The sequence below is a fragment of the Dermacentor silvarum genome, chromosome 5 (assembly GCF_013339745.2).
Source record: "Dermacentor silvarum isolate Dsil-2018 chromosome 5, BIME_Dsil_1.4, whole genome shotgun sequence".
NCBI classification, from domain to species: domain Eukaryota; kingdom Metazoa; phylum Arthropoda; class Arachnida; order Ixodida; family Ixodidae; genus Dermacentor; species Dermacentor silvarum.
Genome location: NC_051158.1, coordinates 72,519,828 through 72,537,452, shown reverse-complemented (window position 1 = coordinate 72,537,452; position 17,625 = coordinate 72,519,828). Strand labels below are relative to the sequence as shown.

General features: G+C 42.3%; 1 protein-coding gene across 1 annotated transcript in view; it reads left to right on the top strand.

Moving 5' to 3' along the window:
• LOC119453490 (protein HID1) overlaps window positions 1-17,625 on the top strand; it is a 41,579-nt gene that overhangs the window by 15,309 nt on the left and 8,645 nt on the right. The window contains exons 8-16 of the mRNA XM_037715534.2: window positions 369-570; window positions 1,361-1,570; window positions 3,912-4,002; window positions 6,152-6,303; window positions 7,087-7,165; window positions 8,390-8,451; window positions 11,826-11,928; window positions 14,074-14,334; window positions 15,872-15,960. Coding sequence (XP_037571462.1) covers window positions 369-570; window positions 1,361-1,570; window positions 3,912-4,002; window positions 6,152-6,303; window positions 7,087-7,165; window positions 8,390-8,451; window positions 11,826-11,928; window positions 14,074-14,334; window positions 15,872-15,960 — 1,249 coding nt within the window. The remainder of the gene's footprint in view (window positions 1-368; window positions 571-1,360; window positions 1,571-3,911; window positions 4,003-6,151; window positions 6,304-7,086; window positions 7,166-8,389; window positions 8,452-11,825; window positions 11,929-14,073; window positions 14,335-15,871; window positions 15,961-17,625) is intronic.

The following is a 17,625-nucleotide window of genomic DNA, read 5'->3' as shown; positions in this document are numbered from 1 at the left end:
CTACACTTATGAGGGTGAAGTGCAAATATTTATAGAGATAATCTGGACATCCACATCTTGGATACACTCGCCACGGTAGACCAGTGGCTACGGCGTTGCACCGCTGAGGTCGAGGGTTCGATTCCGGCTGTGGCAGCCACATTTCGATGAGGATTGAATGCAAAAATGCTCATGTACATAGGTTTAGGTGCAAGTTAGAGAACCCCGGGGGGTCAAAATGAATCGGGAGCCCCCTACTGCACCATGCCTCGTCAGGTCATGGTTTTGGCAAATAAAACCACAGAGTTTAATGAAACACTTTTTCGACATATTGGAGGATAGGATAATGCTTTCTACTAACAAAGATAATGCTGTGGATGGGCTTGCAGGCATGCCTTGCCGCTGTTCACATCGCTGCTGAACATCGTGTGTGGCTACGATCCTGTTGGCTACGGCCTGCCCTTCAACCACCTGCTCTTTGCTGATCATCGGGAGCCCCTGGTCGAGGTGGCACTTCAGCTGCTTGTGGTCACCCTGGACCACGACTTCAGGCCACCCCAGCAGCAGAACAGCGCCGGCAGCAATGGTGCAGTGCGTATCATAAAAAGCCTGCATTTTGCTCTAAACAAGGTTGTAAGACGAAATGGGTTCTGGTAGTTGTAGAAGCGTGCAGAGATGGGGAGGCTGGCACATATTCGTAAAGCAGCTCTCTTGAGCAATGCAGACCTGCTTAAAAGGTACAAACAAATGCAAAGCACTGAACTGAGGATTCACGATGAATACAAAGAGGGTGAAAAAAGGACAGACATGGGAGAAAGACGACAGAACGCGTAGAGTACTCGCCCTCATCTGAAACGTATTATTTTGAATGTCATGGGTTTGTGCAAGTCAGATCTTAGCTAGGTGTGCAAGGAAAACAAAACAAATTATTGTATAAATAATATTGCTTGGCCAGTAAAAAGCTATATGCCTGACTCACCGTTTGATAGCACTTGGTTTCTGCACTGTCACTACAACATGACAATATATAGCCAAGTAAGTTGGGGAGTAATGCAAAGCACAGGAGGGTATCGTGTAGGCCAAGTAGTGCATTTATGGCACAGAGTAAGTCTGGTCTTGTTTTACACATGCATGGAACTGGCATGGACTAGTGCACAAAGTGCAGGACGAATTGAATGGGCGATATGTGGCAGTATCAGAAAATGAAAAAAAATAAACATAAAAACATAGACTAAACATTAAAATCTTCGTCTGTCCCTGTGTTTCTTGTTCTGTGCCCTGTCACTGTGGATCTGTTGTCACGTTTCTTCTGTTGCTAATTGCCAGCACGTGCAAGTGATGCATGCACAAACAGTTTACTGGGCTACATCTGCTGGCACAGGGTCCAGAGGGCGAGGCCTGGTGCGAGAACCTGTTCATCAACTACCTGTCCCGCATCCACCGCGAGGAGGACTTTGCCTTTGTGCTGCGGGGCTTCACGCGGCTCCTGAACAACCCGCTGATGCGCACCTACCTGCCCCACTCGGCCAAGCGCATCGCCTGCCACCAGGAGCTCCTCGTGTTCTTTTGGAAGATGTGCGACTACAACAAGGCAAGCTGAGGTGGTGGGAGAATTGGGAGAAGGGGGCTCGGGAGAGTCAGCCACTCTCAGGTCGTTTTGTACAGAAAGAATAATAATGGTAATGGACATGCCAATATGTGCACAATGCAGGAGGCCAGTAAAAAAAACACTATCAGAAGAACAGCTTGACAAGGCTGCAGGTCCCCTTGATATTGGCACCTTTGCATCAACAGCAAAACAGTAAGCTACATTCTCCGAACAAAATTCTTCCACTTACGGCATATACATGTCCAGGCCACTGTAGTGAACACTGTACTAAAATAATGTACACCTGAAAAGTCTGACCGAAATACAGAGATATGGAACAAGGGAACGTAAGTGATAACCTAACTACAACAAAGGTAGTCAAGTGTGATGGGATAATGTAATGTTTCCTTTCATGGGACAGTTTGCATGGGAAAACGTCGTAAAAATAAACAGAAAGAAATGCCACTGAAATGAAACCCAATATTTACAGAAATTGTACACTTGCTATATGACAAGTAGGACAACGCATTAACACCGCTGAATTAACTCACGATAATAGCGGCATTTTTGTTATTGTGATAGCGTAATTCACTAATAGAGTTCGAGTAATCTTTTGCTTTAGCAGCCCTTTAATGTCGTCGTATGCAGGTACTAGCTTGTGTAATGCGCCTTTCTTTTCGTGTCACCTGGTCGCAATTGTGGCTGCAGTTATGTGCAGGGGCAAGTGATATGTGCAAAAGTAAGGTAGGAATTATGTAGGAGTTATGTAATTGTCATTTAGTGCAAGATCTGCCTCCTAAAGGTTCGAAGTGACGTTGAAGCAAATAGTAATTAGTGTCGAATAATTTCGAATAGAATAGTGAGAATAGTTGTGGCATTTGTATAAAACCTTGACATAAATGCTAGATGTTGACATATCTAAAATAAGTTGGTCCTTTACATGCAGAAAGAGAAAGCAGGTTCATCTCTGGAGTCATTTTATTGTCAAAGTGCCATTATTCCAATATTTTCATGAGCGATGCTGTGAAGTGCGACCTTAACTGCGCGACACCCGCCGTTTATGTTGTGTTGCATAAATTCAGCTTCTGTAAGCTCACATACGAACTTGTTAGGCACGCTTGCCGCTTTTGTGGTTCTCAATCTAGCCCGCGCGCGTGATCTGGGGCCCGATCACCGATGAGCGGCAAACTTCTGTCGACAGTTTGTCGTCCACCACCACTCCTGCCTTAGATGTTAAAACCAGCGCTCTTTCGCTGGGTGTCAGTCACCGTAGTTACGGCTTAACACCACGTTGACACAAATCGATTGACATAGGTCATACAACTCTCGGGAAGCCATCTGCTGCTGTGAATAATATCTTTTAATAATATGTTTGAATATTATGTTTGAATAATCGAGCAGGTGCGGAAATCAGCGACTGGAAACAAATTCATCTTTGTCTTGTCTTGGCCATGAGCTATGTGATGCGACTTGCTTACTGAAACCAAAGCTGCTGATTATGTTTTAAGATTTATTGTTAACACACACGAAACTTTTTTTCCAGTTTAACACTAAAATTGGGGTGCTGGTTATGTACGAATTTCAGACTTGAGGTGTGGTTTCATGGCAATGCGGCCGGCACTGCCGTGAAACCACCTTTAAGGCAAAGTTCCCCACCATTAGCGTCGCCGAAGAAATTGGTAACAGAGCTGCTGGCCGAAGATACAATGTGGGCGATTAGTGCACCTGTGAATGGAGACTGTTCTTACAAAGATTTCGGCGTTGCATGCAATTATTTTCACGGATTATACACGTGGACTTTTTTTCTTTCCGAAGCATATATGCTGAAAAATATGTACATTCGTTCATTTTGAATGCTTCAAAAGCTTCGAATACTGAAATTTGAGCCGAACCGAAAATTAAAGAGCATAATATTCAATTGAATATTTGAAACTTTCAAATATTCACACAAGCCTAGACACAACACTATGCTTCATGTTAACGGGTGCCCACTGTAATCTCAGAAATTGTAGCTAACCTTTCTTGAGCCGCTGTTAAGAGAAACGGAAGTTGAAATGTAAGTTAGACATTGAATGCATACAAAAGGGAGGCAACACAAGCCAAGGAAAGCATAATGTTCACGAATGTGTTGGTTCATATATATTCTGTCTTCAGTGCACCATGACCAACTAGCCCGGTCGCATACCTTACTTCATTGCACCATTTAGTCTTTATTCATGCATTTTTAATGCCCGAGTGCTAACTGACTTAGACGAGTAATGTGCATTGGCATACTAATCATTGTCTTTGCTTTGTTCCTGGATTCATTTCCTATTCTTATTTGTATTCTTCTCTGCATACACAGAAGTTTCTGTTCTACGTGCTGAAGAGCTCAGAAGTGCTGGACATCTTGGTGCCCACACTGTACCACCTGAATGACGCTCGTGCTGACCAATGTGAGTGGCGTTTGCTTTTAAACTAAAGTGAGTCTTCGTCAATTATTTCTATTTCGCACAGGGAAAAAGTCTTTGAAATGCTCATAAAATGGCAACTTACACCACTAATGCAGCTTCTTTTTGAATTTTAAGTGAAGCCAGAGTTTTGTAGAATGTAGGCCTGTAGACCTGCTGTAAAATGTATTGCTAAGAAAGAGGGTTGATTCTGACTGTTTTCGCTTGCTTATGTTCAAGGCAGTTATTTTCCTAATCGTGTTTGATATGCTGTGGAGATTTACCGAGCAACCTGTTTGCCAGTACTTCATAGTTTTTGTTTATATGTGCTAAATGCTAGGGATTATTAGCTGTGCCTAAGGCTTCAGATTGTTGCAATCTGAAAATTTACTGCTAGTTCTATCCCATACTATGCTTGACACAACTTTGTAGAAAGTGTGGTTTGGTCTGCATAACAAGCTTTACAACATTCCAGAAACACTTCAGAGATTAAGTGACTGCCTACCAACTTACACATGCTAAAACTTTGCAAAGCTGAAATTCAGAAACCAATCTACTATCTTGCTTAGCACTACTTTGCAGAAAGTGTGTGCTGATTGCATGATTGGACAGTTGGGAGGCAGTTATCACTGGTAAAATTGGACCACCAGAGCTTTGTAACCCTAACAACTTTGTCGTTGCAAAAGATTTTTACATTTTACAAGCACTTTGGGAAAATTAACTTCAGCTGCCGAATTGTACATGCTATAACTGTGCAGAATTGAATTTAAGAGGTCAGTCTATCCGAACTGCCTTGCACAACACTAATTTGTAGATAGCACAGGTGGTTTTCACGGCTGGACTGTTAGGAGGAAGCTTTCAGTGGGAAAATTGAATTCTTAGAGCATTAGGAGCCCTCGTGTCTGTACTGTAATGCACATGTAGCATGATGCACATTGTAACAATGCACATGTAACATGATGCTTGCCTGTCTGCCACGGTGGCCCAATGGTCATGGCATTCTACTCCTGAGTATGAGAAGGTCATTGATTGGATTGCCACTTTTTGGAGTCCCAATTAACGGTGCGTGATGACCCACCGAGGGTTCACGTGTCAGATTTCTCTAGTGCGTTGTGTGGTGAGTCGCCAGGTCAGAGAAATGGCTCCGCGGTGTGCCATGTCAGAAGCAACAAGAACTTCTCCTCTCCGTTAATTTCCAGCAGGGATGTCGCTTGCGCACTGCAGGAAAGCCCTGTGCAGCCGCAGATTAGGAATAGCTGTTGTGACCCACTCGTGACCTACGTCGCAGTGAACGTGTTAAAGTTGTGTGCCCCATTGGGCATATACAGTCAAACCCACGTTATAATGGTACCGGTTTTAAAAATATACGAGATGTAACAATGAGCAGTCAGTGCACCGTCAACTTTTGTATGTGTTCTACAGTGAAATAAACTGCTTACTACAATTCTCCCACACCATGTTATCGGTTATAACAGATAAATCTGGCTAAGGGACACATGTGCTTTCCGGAAAAAAAAAAAAATCTAAATTCTCGAAAAATCCCTCCCTCCCCCTCCACATGGCACATCTTTGTCACATTGCCTTAAAAAAAAAAAAGAATGTCACACCTGCCTTTGTGCCACACACATGGCCAGCACAGCAGGACATTGTCGCATTGTCTTGAAAAAATAAATATATATATCCCCAGTGGCTTTGTCACACCCTTTTTATGCTGCCCACCCCACACCATGCCTTTGTCGCACCCCTCTCTCTCCTTTCCACCCTCTCGCCAACATCATAGGGGTGGAAGGGAGACTGGAAAAGGCGACTAAGGCATACCAGCTCACATTGTTATTCTTTTCCTAGATTTCGTGTTCCTTTTCTTTTCGATGCAGACACCCAGTAGCCAGATTTAGTTGTTATAGCCAATAATGCGGCATGGGAACATTGTAGTAAGTGGTCTATTTTACTGTCTTTTATTTTACCATTTTTATTTTACGGATAAACACAGTTTGCTACGTGGAGGCTAAAAATACATGGTGTTCTATGGACTCGAGGTTATGAAAAGTAAAAGACTTCGTTAAATTGAGGATTTCGTTATATTGAAGTTCATATTGAAGTTCGTTATACCGAGGTTTAGCCGTAATTGATGCCTGCCCCTCTCTTCTCTGTGCAGCCCGTGTCGGCCTGGTACACATTGGGGTGTTCATCCTGCTGCTGCTGAGTGGAGAGCGTAACTTTGGTGTGCGGCTCAATAAGCCATACTGTGCCAGCGTCCCCATGGACATTCCAATTTTCACGGGCACCCATGCCGACCTGCTCATCATCGTACGCAATTCAGCCTTTTCACCTTTCTCTCCGACATCAGGCTCAAGATTGCAGAACTTCACCTTGCGGAATTTCTCAAGCCATGAATACTAAGGCTCACAACTATGCTAATTGAGAAAAATAATAGGTGTAGCATCAAGAGGCACGAAGTCAACAGTGTGGATTAGAGAGAAAATGGTTTAGCTGATATTCCAGTTTACATTAGGAGGGAAAAAAAACAGGGGGCTGGGCAGGCCACGTAATGCAATGAGCAGATAGCCGGTGGTCTTTTAGAGGTACAAAGGTGGTCATTTAGAGGCGCCGAAGGAAAGGAAGTGGAGTAGAGCACGGCAAAGAATTAAGTGGTGTGATAAAATTAGGAAATTGCAGTCATACAACGGGGTCAGATGGCCCAAGACAGTGGTATTAGAGATCACTGGCAGCAGGCCTCCATCCTGTAGTAGACATAAATTAGTGTGACAATGATGAGCTCATACTGATGAGCTCATACCGATTGGCAATTGTTAGAATCTCCACACCTGCACGTGTTGCGTACAGTCAGCTGCAAAAGTTTACAGACCATGGAATCTAAGAAAACAGTGAATATCTGAGCTGTTTGTAACTGTAGCCAGTAAAACCTTACAGCACCATGTTGTTCGCAAGTACTAGTGCAGGCTGGATATGCAAATACCAGGTTGTGTCTCGAGGCTGCAAAGATATTCAGATTTTTTTCGGATCCAGTGGCCTGTAAAATTTTGCCGTTGACTGTATACGTGGAGTAGTCACCATAGTTCTTGGTTGCAGGTGTTCCACAAGATAATCACCACTGGTCACCAGCGGCTGCAACCCCTGTTTGACTGCCTTCTCACAATCATTGTAAATGGTAAGGGCCAGTTAGTACATTTAGTATAAAGGGGCATCAGCATCACCTTAAGGGGAGGCCTCTCTTCAGCTCTGGGCTAACTCGTGATTTCCCCATTTGGATACAGTCGAATCTCGTTATAAGGAAGTCGCATCTTACACAAAAATTCCTTTGTTATATCATATCTTATATTTGTTATAAGCATATATTCGTTACACTATGATGATGATGTGAAAAATTTTAGCCTTACTGCATTATATGCGATGATTTGTTATATCCAGGTTTGTTATGTCGAGGTTGAACTGTACGTATAATGCGCAGAAATGTTCTCATTAGACAACTGCTGTACCAAATGAAGTAAAATTTACTAAATTTCAGACGGAAAGCAGAATATAATTCTACTGACTACTGGAAGTACAATTTCGATTTAGGGCCTCTTAATCTTTAGAAGTTATAACCAAGAATTAGTAAGTGAAAAATTGAAGCATGAATTTTAGCAATCCCATAACTGTGGATCAAAAAATGGGTGTTGCAGGTAAACTACATCTTTTAGAGCAACTAAAGCAGACAAACGTGATACAGTCAAACCTTGATATAACGGACCTCGATTTAACGACATTCGTGGTGTAACGAACTATCTTCATTTCCTTTATCTTAGTTCTATTGAATTAAGAAAACCTTGATATAACAAGCTTTTTGCGGCAAGTACAACTTCGTTATATCGAGGTTTGACTGTATATGAATTTAAATGTATAGTGAAATTGTTACAATTCTTATGAGTTATTTGCAGAACTCCTACCCACAACTTAGTGGTAGATTTCAGAGCAGTGTATAACAACCTCGATGTTCTCCCACCTTAGGTGTCTTGGTTGGGGCCGCTTACAGAATTGTGATATCTTTTATTTTAATTTCCCTGTTAGAGTTGTAAGCTTGATGCTTAAGTGTTATGATCATGTTATTATCTTCAACAGTTCTTGTTAAAATTGGTGGTAGAATAAAAGCTTTGTCCCCTACAGTCGGTTATTTTAACTGTTCTCTAAAATACAATAAGCCTATTCCAATTCAGTGCAGTAGATGCCAAGCAAAACAGTTTCTCCGTGACTGTGTATTCAGAGAAGAGCTACTGAGCTAAAGGTTCCTCTTAACAACAAAACTTTAAAAAGACCACGGAAGGAGCTTTGACGCTATAGGTGCTGCATGTCGTTATGCCTCAAATTTTTCTTCCTTTTTTTTTCTGTCATGCAGTTTCACCATATCTCAAGACATTGTCCATGGTTGCCAGCACCAAGCTGCTACATCTGCTTGAAGTAAGTGATCACTGGGAAGATGGGATAAAAGTTAGCTTTTACAGAATTAATAGGTATCAAAAGCCAATCACTTAACAGAACTGTGCGTGTACAACAGACCAAAGACAAAGAAGCCAAAAACAAAAATACCTAGCCCTTCACTATTTTGCAAAACTTTAGGAAACATCTGAAGAGGTCATCTTTTTTTCTATGCTCATGCTTTGAACAAGACAGTGTTTTTTTGTTTTTTTTCTCACTCACTCTGCCTCACTGCCTAGCTAGCACTCGCAGGGTTAAAGTGAATGTTGACCTGCTGCTGTACTCGATGCCGCGGTGATCACCGGAGCCTACTTTCTCATCGGCACACTACCTAAGGTGGTCGTCCTCGGTGCTATCCATGATGTTAAATATTCCAGCAACTTTAAAACTTTCCGCAACAGCATGTACTGATACTGACTGCCATGTTTTCAAAGCTTTTTTTCCCTTTCAGATTTTTGACCTCGAAAGTAAGAGGAAGGTGTCTTACATAAATGAATAATGGGAGCTCTTACACAAGTAATATGGCGCGTCCTTGTATTTGTTCGGCAGTCCCGATTGGCTCCAGCAGCACGAGCGAGAAGGAGACTGGCTGGCTCCTTTTCGCTCAGTGCTGCTGGAGCCAATCGGTCAGCCGAAGTGGGCAGTCCACTAGAAGGACTCTTACAGAATACCCCCCCCCCCCAAAGATCCGTATATACGACCAACGCTAACGTGAACTCCCCTCACACCCCACTCCTCCATTAACCTACTTTTTTCGTAGACAGGCGGGAGCCCGGAGAGAGCCTGTGGCACAGGCAGCCGAGGCCGGCAGGGCTGCATGCATGTGCCGCAGTCGGAGAGCGGGCACACACATGCACAGTCATGTGTGGCAGCCGCCTATGTCTCCCCCGCCATCAGGCTGCCGCACTGTGCCCTCTTCGCCTTCCTTCCATTTATCAGTGGCCCTGTCAATAGACGCATGTAGAGCAGCCAGAAGGGCGAGGGAAAGCACGCGCGTCAGCAGCCGAGGCGGAGGATCCGTGCGCTCAAAAAGGCGACGACGTTCGAGCCAATGCTGATGATGATAGTTTTTTTCTACACGCGGACACGATCCTCGGGGACCTAGCACTTAACAGTTTCGCTGTAAAAAAGAAAATAAAAAGGCGGGGCGGGGCCCTTGTCGTATATGTCACGCGATCCTCCAGCTCCGGTATGAGAGAATGCAGGGAAGGAATTTCAATTGTGGAGGCTAGAAGGGGTCAAGTGGAGAGAGTGTCTATGTTGGCGGTGACTCTTGCCTTCTGAAATCATGGGTTTGCGGCACTAAAATATTTCTATCTCGGCTAATAATGAACCAATTTGAAAAATTATTGCGGTAGAACGCTCCCTAAATAGGGCATGTAACAACTTCCAGCGTTTAACCAAAATTTGCTATGTGGCCTAGTGAGGGGCCCTTTACGTTATAACGACACTTTGCAGACAAAAAAATTTATTTGAAGGAATAAAATTACTGTATTGCTGCCCCTTGTTAGGAAGATTGTTTTAATGTTATTTATGAGTTTAAAGGTTCGAAACAAATAATTCATAATTTTTTAATTCATTGTGTTTCTTTAAAAAGTTCCAAGTTTGCCCCCTCATGCGAGCAATTGTACCATTGAAACGAATTGCTCTATCCTATAATGCATTAGAGTTTATGTAGGGCTACCTTTGAGCTTTGCAATGAAATAGAATTTTTAAAATATGTGTCGCATGTTTGGGGACTTATCTATCAAAACCTAAAAACACACAGGATAGCTTCCTTTTCGCAAGCCTATATTGGGAGAAAACTGGCCATAAATATGAAATATTATGAGTGGAATTGAATCATTCTAGTTCATTGCGTGACTTGAAACGTAAAAAAACAGCTTGGAAAGTTGAAAAAAAAATTTTTTTTCATTGAGTAAACGTTTATCGATGATGGTGGCACAAAAATGAACAAATTTACATTTCAAGAAAAACAAGAATAAAGATCATAAGTTGCAATTATACACATGAAAGCAAAGTTCCAGACTTGTTGCAAGGCTGTCTTTAAGCGTCCTTCTTGTCATGTTTTGCCTGTTTATCAGCTCTGAATATTTTTTTGCATTATTTTATCAGACTACTGGCAAAATGTCTTTATGAGAAGAAAGCGGTCTTTCACAGGGCAAGCTTGAACACTGAATGGACCCGGTTCAATTCCAGTTTGTGGCAAGAATTGCAGGGTTTCTAATGTTAAAGTGTCAGACAGCACCACAGAGGCAAAACATAAGAATTAGCAGGCTCACGTACATGGTTTTTGGAACTCTTTACCAGTGATGGTAATTATGATTTGGATTGGTGTTCCCTTGAAACGAGGCGGCGACAAATAGTAACCAGCCTGCTTGTACCAGTCGGGTTTTACTACATCTATAGCAGTCTAGCATTTTGCCTGTCTTTCTTTGAACATTTCTTTCCTCACTAAAACTTCTGTTGTCTCTAACGACTTCGGTTGTATCACTCTTTCCTCCTTTCTTTTTCACCAATACTCTAACCGTCTCTTGCATATCTTGAACGCTGACCAGTAATGGTTCCATCCGCTTTAAATCCCAGCGCTTCTTGAACGTGATTGTTTCTTAAAGGTATTGCCAAATCAGGCCATTGGCACTCATTCTGTCTCCCTTGTATGACCTATAAGAAAAACATTAGCAAAATATTGTAAAATATTACATTTATCACAACATAAAATAATGTGAGCAAGAAATAATACTTACATATTATTATTCTAAAAAAATGAAAGTAATATGATGATGATAAAATGTATTTATTGAAGGACGGCTCGAAGGCCTATTATGTGGAATAGGGAGGGGAGGGGGGAGGAGTGTTCAGAGCCGTCCTAGAAGCTGCGGCCCGTCCTTGGCGAAACCCAAGAGCGAGTCCAGAATGGCCCTGTCGGAATCCGTTGATCCAGTTGCCGGCCTAATCCACTCCTCGTAGGACTGACTACTCGCACCGCCCTCAGGTGGCGGTCCCGCTGCTTAAGAAGAAATTAATATAAAATTATTCTAAAGAAAGGAAGTAATATAAAAAGTGAAACCGAAATTTGTCAGCTTCGGTTTCACCAAGTGCGGCGTACGCTATAAATTAGCCTGTAACTATTGAACAGAACTAGGTAGAGCCATGGTTCTTTTTTGTGATAGGTAGGTGATCGTGTGGGGTTGCATAAAAACCGAAAAGTGAAAAACCCAATTTTTGGAGAAAATTGGTATTTCAAAAGTGTCCTCATACCTTAATAATATTCTTGTTTAGTCCTCCTTTCAGAACATTTTTCAGTAAAGGCAGCTTTCCATTGTTTGATGTCTGTGTCAAACACTGTTGCGCAGGCATTCAGCACACCGTGGTTTCTCTACTCAAACCCAACCAACCACCACCTGGTGTTCTTTCTGCTGGAGATCTTCAACAACATCATCCAGTACCAGTTTGATGGTGAGCACGACAGCACAAAAGCCTCTGTGCAACGTGTGTTCTTGTCCATTGGTCACGTAGACCTGAGATGCGTGAGGGGGCTGGAGATGCCCAGTATTCAGATTTGACATTATTTATAGAGGAAATTTTAGTGATGATAACTGCATTGTAGAAGGTGACAGTTGTTGGACAATCATGACATTGCCCCCTGGTTGCTCTTGCATTTTAGAACGCTGTTGAAAGATATGCTCGCTGCAGAATGGCTTGTCTGAGAAATGATCGTCATCAGCATCTTTATGTGCCTTATTGGACAAAGGCCTCTTCTAGTGATCTCCATTTACCCTGTTCTTAGTCAATAGATCTATCTTCATTGTACACCTGTACATTTCCTGATCTGATCACGCCGTTTAAGCCTCTCCCACCCTCAATTGCATTTCTATTTCTTCAGCACCCATTCTGTTTCGCTAATAGATTTCGCGTAACTTGTTCCACACATTGGCTGACCGGCTGAACTCCTCTTCTCACTATTAGTATAAACTAGAACATCAGCTATTTGTGTTAGCTTTCTATTATATGTACTACTGATATGAGAAGGAATGCGTATGCCCTCATTCCACAAATCCTGTCTTTATTTCCTCCATTGGAATCCACAGAATAAAGTTCTGTGTATGAATGTCATCTACAAAGTAGTTTGAATAGTAATGTGTTGATAGCTTGCTAATCAGTCATAAAAATTTGAACTGCTTTGTGCTGTCATGGGAAAACACAAGGGAATGCGGGAGGTGGAAATTCAAGACGATCTGCAACACGATAACAAGGTGAAAGAAGGAGCCAATGTTTCAACAAGTTCACTTGTCTGGACTCGTCTTTTTCAAGGCCTTGAAAAAGACGAGTCAACTTGTTGAGACATTGGCTGCTGCTTTCAGCTTGTTCTCACGTTGCTCATCATTTTGTGCTGTTAGGTGACATTCTATGATTTTGCTCCCCCTGGCAAGAAGGGATACTGTGTGTGGGCAGTGCAGCATTTTTTAGACAATGTCTTTTGTCAAGTACCAGTGGCAGGTACTTAGAAACAATCCACATTTTGTTTTGTTAAAAAGAAGGAGGGGGGGGGGGATGATAAAAAAGAAGCCACTACACAGCATTTCAAGCTCGTTCGATGTCAGTGTGGCTAGCTACCTTGCACTGAGCTTTATTATTATTATTATTATTATTATTATTATTATTATTATTATTATTATTATTATTATTATTATTAAATAAAAATCAATTTCGTTTTTGAGTAGAATTAGTTATGGTTGTAACGCTCATGAAAATTTGAATGCACTTTTTCTTCACAAGTGTGCACGTTAGAATTGTGCAAACACAATTTGGCTGTCGCTTAATCTGTACCTAGCAGTCCCAGTCATAGAATTTGCCACAGAAATTACGAAAGGGAACTCTTGGGCTGTGATCATTCCATTACCATTTGAATGATGGATAGTGTACATAGATTTGCTTTATGTTTGTGTTGTGGCTTCACATGTTCTTGTGGCATTGTTTAAAATTCTTTATCTTTCTAAGCAATCATACTGTTCTAAATGGATGAGTACAATATGTCTGTGTGGACATGCATAATCATTGTGAACTATTGCGTTACTAATATAATGTGATATATTTCGTTGAGTGCGATCAGTTCGCATTGTTACAAAGCTGTTTGAAGCTTGAAGGACGACGTTTAGACAAGTCTATGTACTAACCACCATAAATGGCATGCTGGCTGAATCACCCTGCTTGCGATACTCGTAGACACTGGTTGCAGAGATTGTTGTAGTAATTTTTGTGGTCCCAGTACTGTTCACTTATCGTAGGTTTATGTCCAGGCTTCTCTATATGGTTGCTAATATATTGACAAAACAAATTACTGATGAACCATTGATAAAAGTTATTGAGGGTGTGGGTGCGAGGTGTGAAAAACATTAACTATGTTTCTGTTCCCATACTGCTGAATGGAGGCATGCTATGAATGCAGCACTGGTATGAGCAGTGCTTAACTGCTTGCTTTCTTTCATCAGCATCTGCTGGTTTGGCGAGCAGCAAATGAGTGCTCGTTTAGCGAGTATACGTTGAAAGTGAGGGACTGAGAATGCGGCTGAATAGTCGTGTTGCTATAATGCACCCTTGCAGGCAACTCCAACCTGGTCTACACGGTCATCCGGAAGAGGCACGTGTTCCACGCACTTGCCAACCTGCCCACCGAGCAGGGAACGATCGAGCGCTCGCTGAGCAGGCGCTCCCGCAGCAAGGGCCCAACGCCTAGCGTCCCGACCACGCCCTCCGAAGAGGCCATCCCCCCGCCAACCGTGCCCACTGCAGAGTCCGAGACCCAGCCGCCCGAGGAGGCGCCGCCTTCGTCCAGCCTCAATGCCACTCTAGCCGCCACGCCACGTACGGAGTCCAAGCTTTAGCTTTATTGTGTGCTTCTTAGTGTAGCGAAAAACTGCTCCGTAACAACCCTGTTCACTCCTTAGTGTATATAGTTGAACCTTGTTAAGGCCAGGCTACATGGATCGACAAACCGGCGTCATAGTGACGAATTTCGCCCGGCATCAAACGCCCACCGCCAACCTGGCCCACCGCCAAAAACAAACAACGCCCACCGCCAAAAAAATTCGGCTGACGAACCTGCGAGGCGCGCTCGCCAGAGGTAGCGAGGTGCGATCTGACTCGAACTTCTGGCAGAGCGCATAACAAGAGTATTAATTGTTTGTAAATGCTTGTATGAAAAAAAAATTTTTTTTTCGCATTTCTTGGCAATTCAGAGCAAATAGTGCAATGAACACCCTTTTTATAATTTCTTTGTTTTACAAAAACACATTTCTTGAGTCTGGCGACACTGATAACTACGCAGCAAACACGCGTCGGCGTCCGCCTCATTTTCGCTCCCTACAGCCACGCCAGCAGACAATTGGCATCTTGCCACCGCATCTATTTCTGTGGCACGAAGTCAGTCTTGAAAGTTCACTCCATGACGCCCGGTTTTTACTAGGAGTGTGCGAATAGTGCTTTTTGAGACAGAATCAAATCCAAATTGATAATGACAAGGACTTAATCAAATTGAATAGCAAACACTCTTTTATAGTGAGAAATGGGACAGGGGAATGAAAAGAACCCAAATACAAGCGCACACTCTTGACTCGCCATTTGTCAAAGCAAGAACCAAGAACTTCTTACTTGGAAAGCATGGCATGTACTTGTAGGGCTTTGTTCTTTTACCAAGATTGGAGAAAGAAACCTTTGCAAGCTAATGATTGTGTGTGGCATTTTCTTGGCAGTAGGTGACTAGTGTTTTAGTTTCTTTGCTAAAAGTGGTTGTCCTATTATTTTTAAGTATTTAAGCCTGTACGTTCCAATAGAAATTAAGTAGCACTTGAGTGTGTCCATGCCTTTCATTCACTCAATCATTCATTTTTTATATTCACTTTATACATGGAAAAATTCATACAAATGTTTAGACCCATATCTAATGGCTAGTAGAACAGTCTAAGTACAACATAACGTAACCAGGAGCAGACAAATTTGCAAATAGTGGTATTAAGTACAAGACATCGGTTTAAAAGTAACAGAATTCAGTTATATTGACAAAGAAAGAACAGCAATACATTAATGCGACAATATCTATCACAAAAAATCAAATAATGCCAATTTACTATCGAAATTGCAAAAAAGAAAGCTTAATGAGACCAAAAGGACAGAATACTAAGCAAATGTAAAGTGCAAGGTAAGCTTCAGCTTACGTAAAGTGTCAATACATAAGAACTTACTGGTGTTCTATCCCGTGCGTAATGTTTCACTAGGAAAATAATCAAATGAATTATACCAACTAGCCCGAGCTGTTAAACTACTTACCAAACGGAATTGTGCTTTTAATTGCTGCATTAATGAAGTGTACTAGTAAATCAGCAATATTTGTTACACCATGCAGGCCTAGAAAAAATGACTGAGCCAGCGCATCCAGCATCCTCGCCAACAGGCAGCACAGCCACAAGTCCCGTGGAGAAGTCGCCACCTCGGGTGAGTGAACCTTGCCCAACTTGGTCATTCCTCTTCTTCTGTCCTGTAAGCCCTATGTCACGTTTTAGCTGCAAATCTGCTTTAGCTGTGAATTGTGTCCAAAATATTGTGCATTAAGATTTTTTGGATCAAATAGCTATCCACTCTAAAGAATTTTAATGAGAAAAAACATCTAGGATTGTAAAGATAGATTTTTAAAACCCTTTATGTGCCATGCTCAAGGAAAGCCGTGGCACATCTTTTGCTAACTCCCTGTTCTGCTCCGGAGATAATCCATAAATGTCGAACCCACCATGTACCGGTCAGGCTATCCACACGAAAGTTAGATCAACTGAAATTGCATGGCTGCTTTTGTTTCCACCTAACAGGCTTACTTGTCAGTTGTTAAGATCAAGAAACTTGGTAAAATGTGTTGCAGCTTATTGCCCGTAAATGTCATTGAATCTTGCCAGTTTCCTCTTTATATTGAAATTCGAGTTTGGTTCACTATGGAAAGACGTCCAGCACTCTAAGAGTTGAAAAGGTGTAGAAGGTATGTCTCAAATGCTGCTTCCTTACAACAATGACAGCACACTGCTGTATTAAGTGAGCTGAAAGTAGTAAAAAATTACCCTCCTCTCAACCCCGGCATTCTCCATCAACTTGTAATCTGTGCAGTTATGGCTATATCCTTCTTCCTTAGCCACAGAATTGTCCAGTGAGGCGAGCGCTGGCTCCTTCTGTTTGGTGTGAACTGAGTTTTTCCTTCCCTTGTCTCTTTCTAAAATGTTTTTTTTTTTTGTTGTTGTTGCTGTGGTTGCGTTGCGGTGAAACATCATTTTGAGGTCCATCGCTGTTACCACAAATAGTTGGCAGCTAGGCGTAAAATTAAATTTTAAGAACTCGTGTGCATCACGTGATCAGTAGCGGTGGCCATAGGTTCTTGTTTTACTACAGTCTGCGGCTATGTCCTGCATCGATTGCTCGAATCTTAGGTTCCAGCAACTCTTTTCAAGGCTATTTGTACCACATTTTAGAGTGAAGTTGTTAAGGGGAGTTCTGAAACAGTTTTCGTACGGCGATGAAGGCCGGTGAGAAATGGTGTGGTTGATATCAAATGTAAATCCAACGCAACATGTTTCGAAGCCCCAAATTGGCTTTAGAACATAATAGTAAGTGATTATAATGTAAAAGTTACCTTGTTGAATATTATTCAAGAGACAGCAAATCTTTATGTGCATTCTTTTTTTAAACAGTTAATCTGTAATTCTTGTTTTGCACGTTGCGTTATACTGGCTCCACGTTGGAGGTCAGCTCCAATGATAAGATGCTTGCTTATTGCTCGGCAACTTCCAAATGAAAAAATCCAACCCCTTGGGGTAGCCCAGTGGCTAAGGCATTTCGCTGCTGAGCAGGAGGTCAAGGGTTCGGCTCCCGGCCACAGTTTCGTTGGGGGTGGAATGCAAAAGCACTCGTATGCATGTTGAAAAAAAATGTTAAAGAACTCCAGGTGGTCAGAATTAATCTGGAGCCACTACAGCGTGCCTCATAATCAGTTCGTGATTTTGGCACATAGTACTCTTGAATTGATTTCATTCAAAGACATGTTCCTGCTCGTAAGGAAAATAGAAGAGGTGCAGAGACAAAAGGACGACAGAAAAGGTGAACCAGCGCTCTACCTTTTCT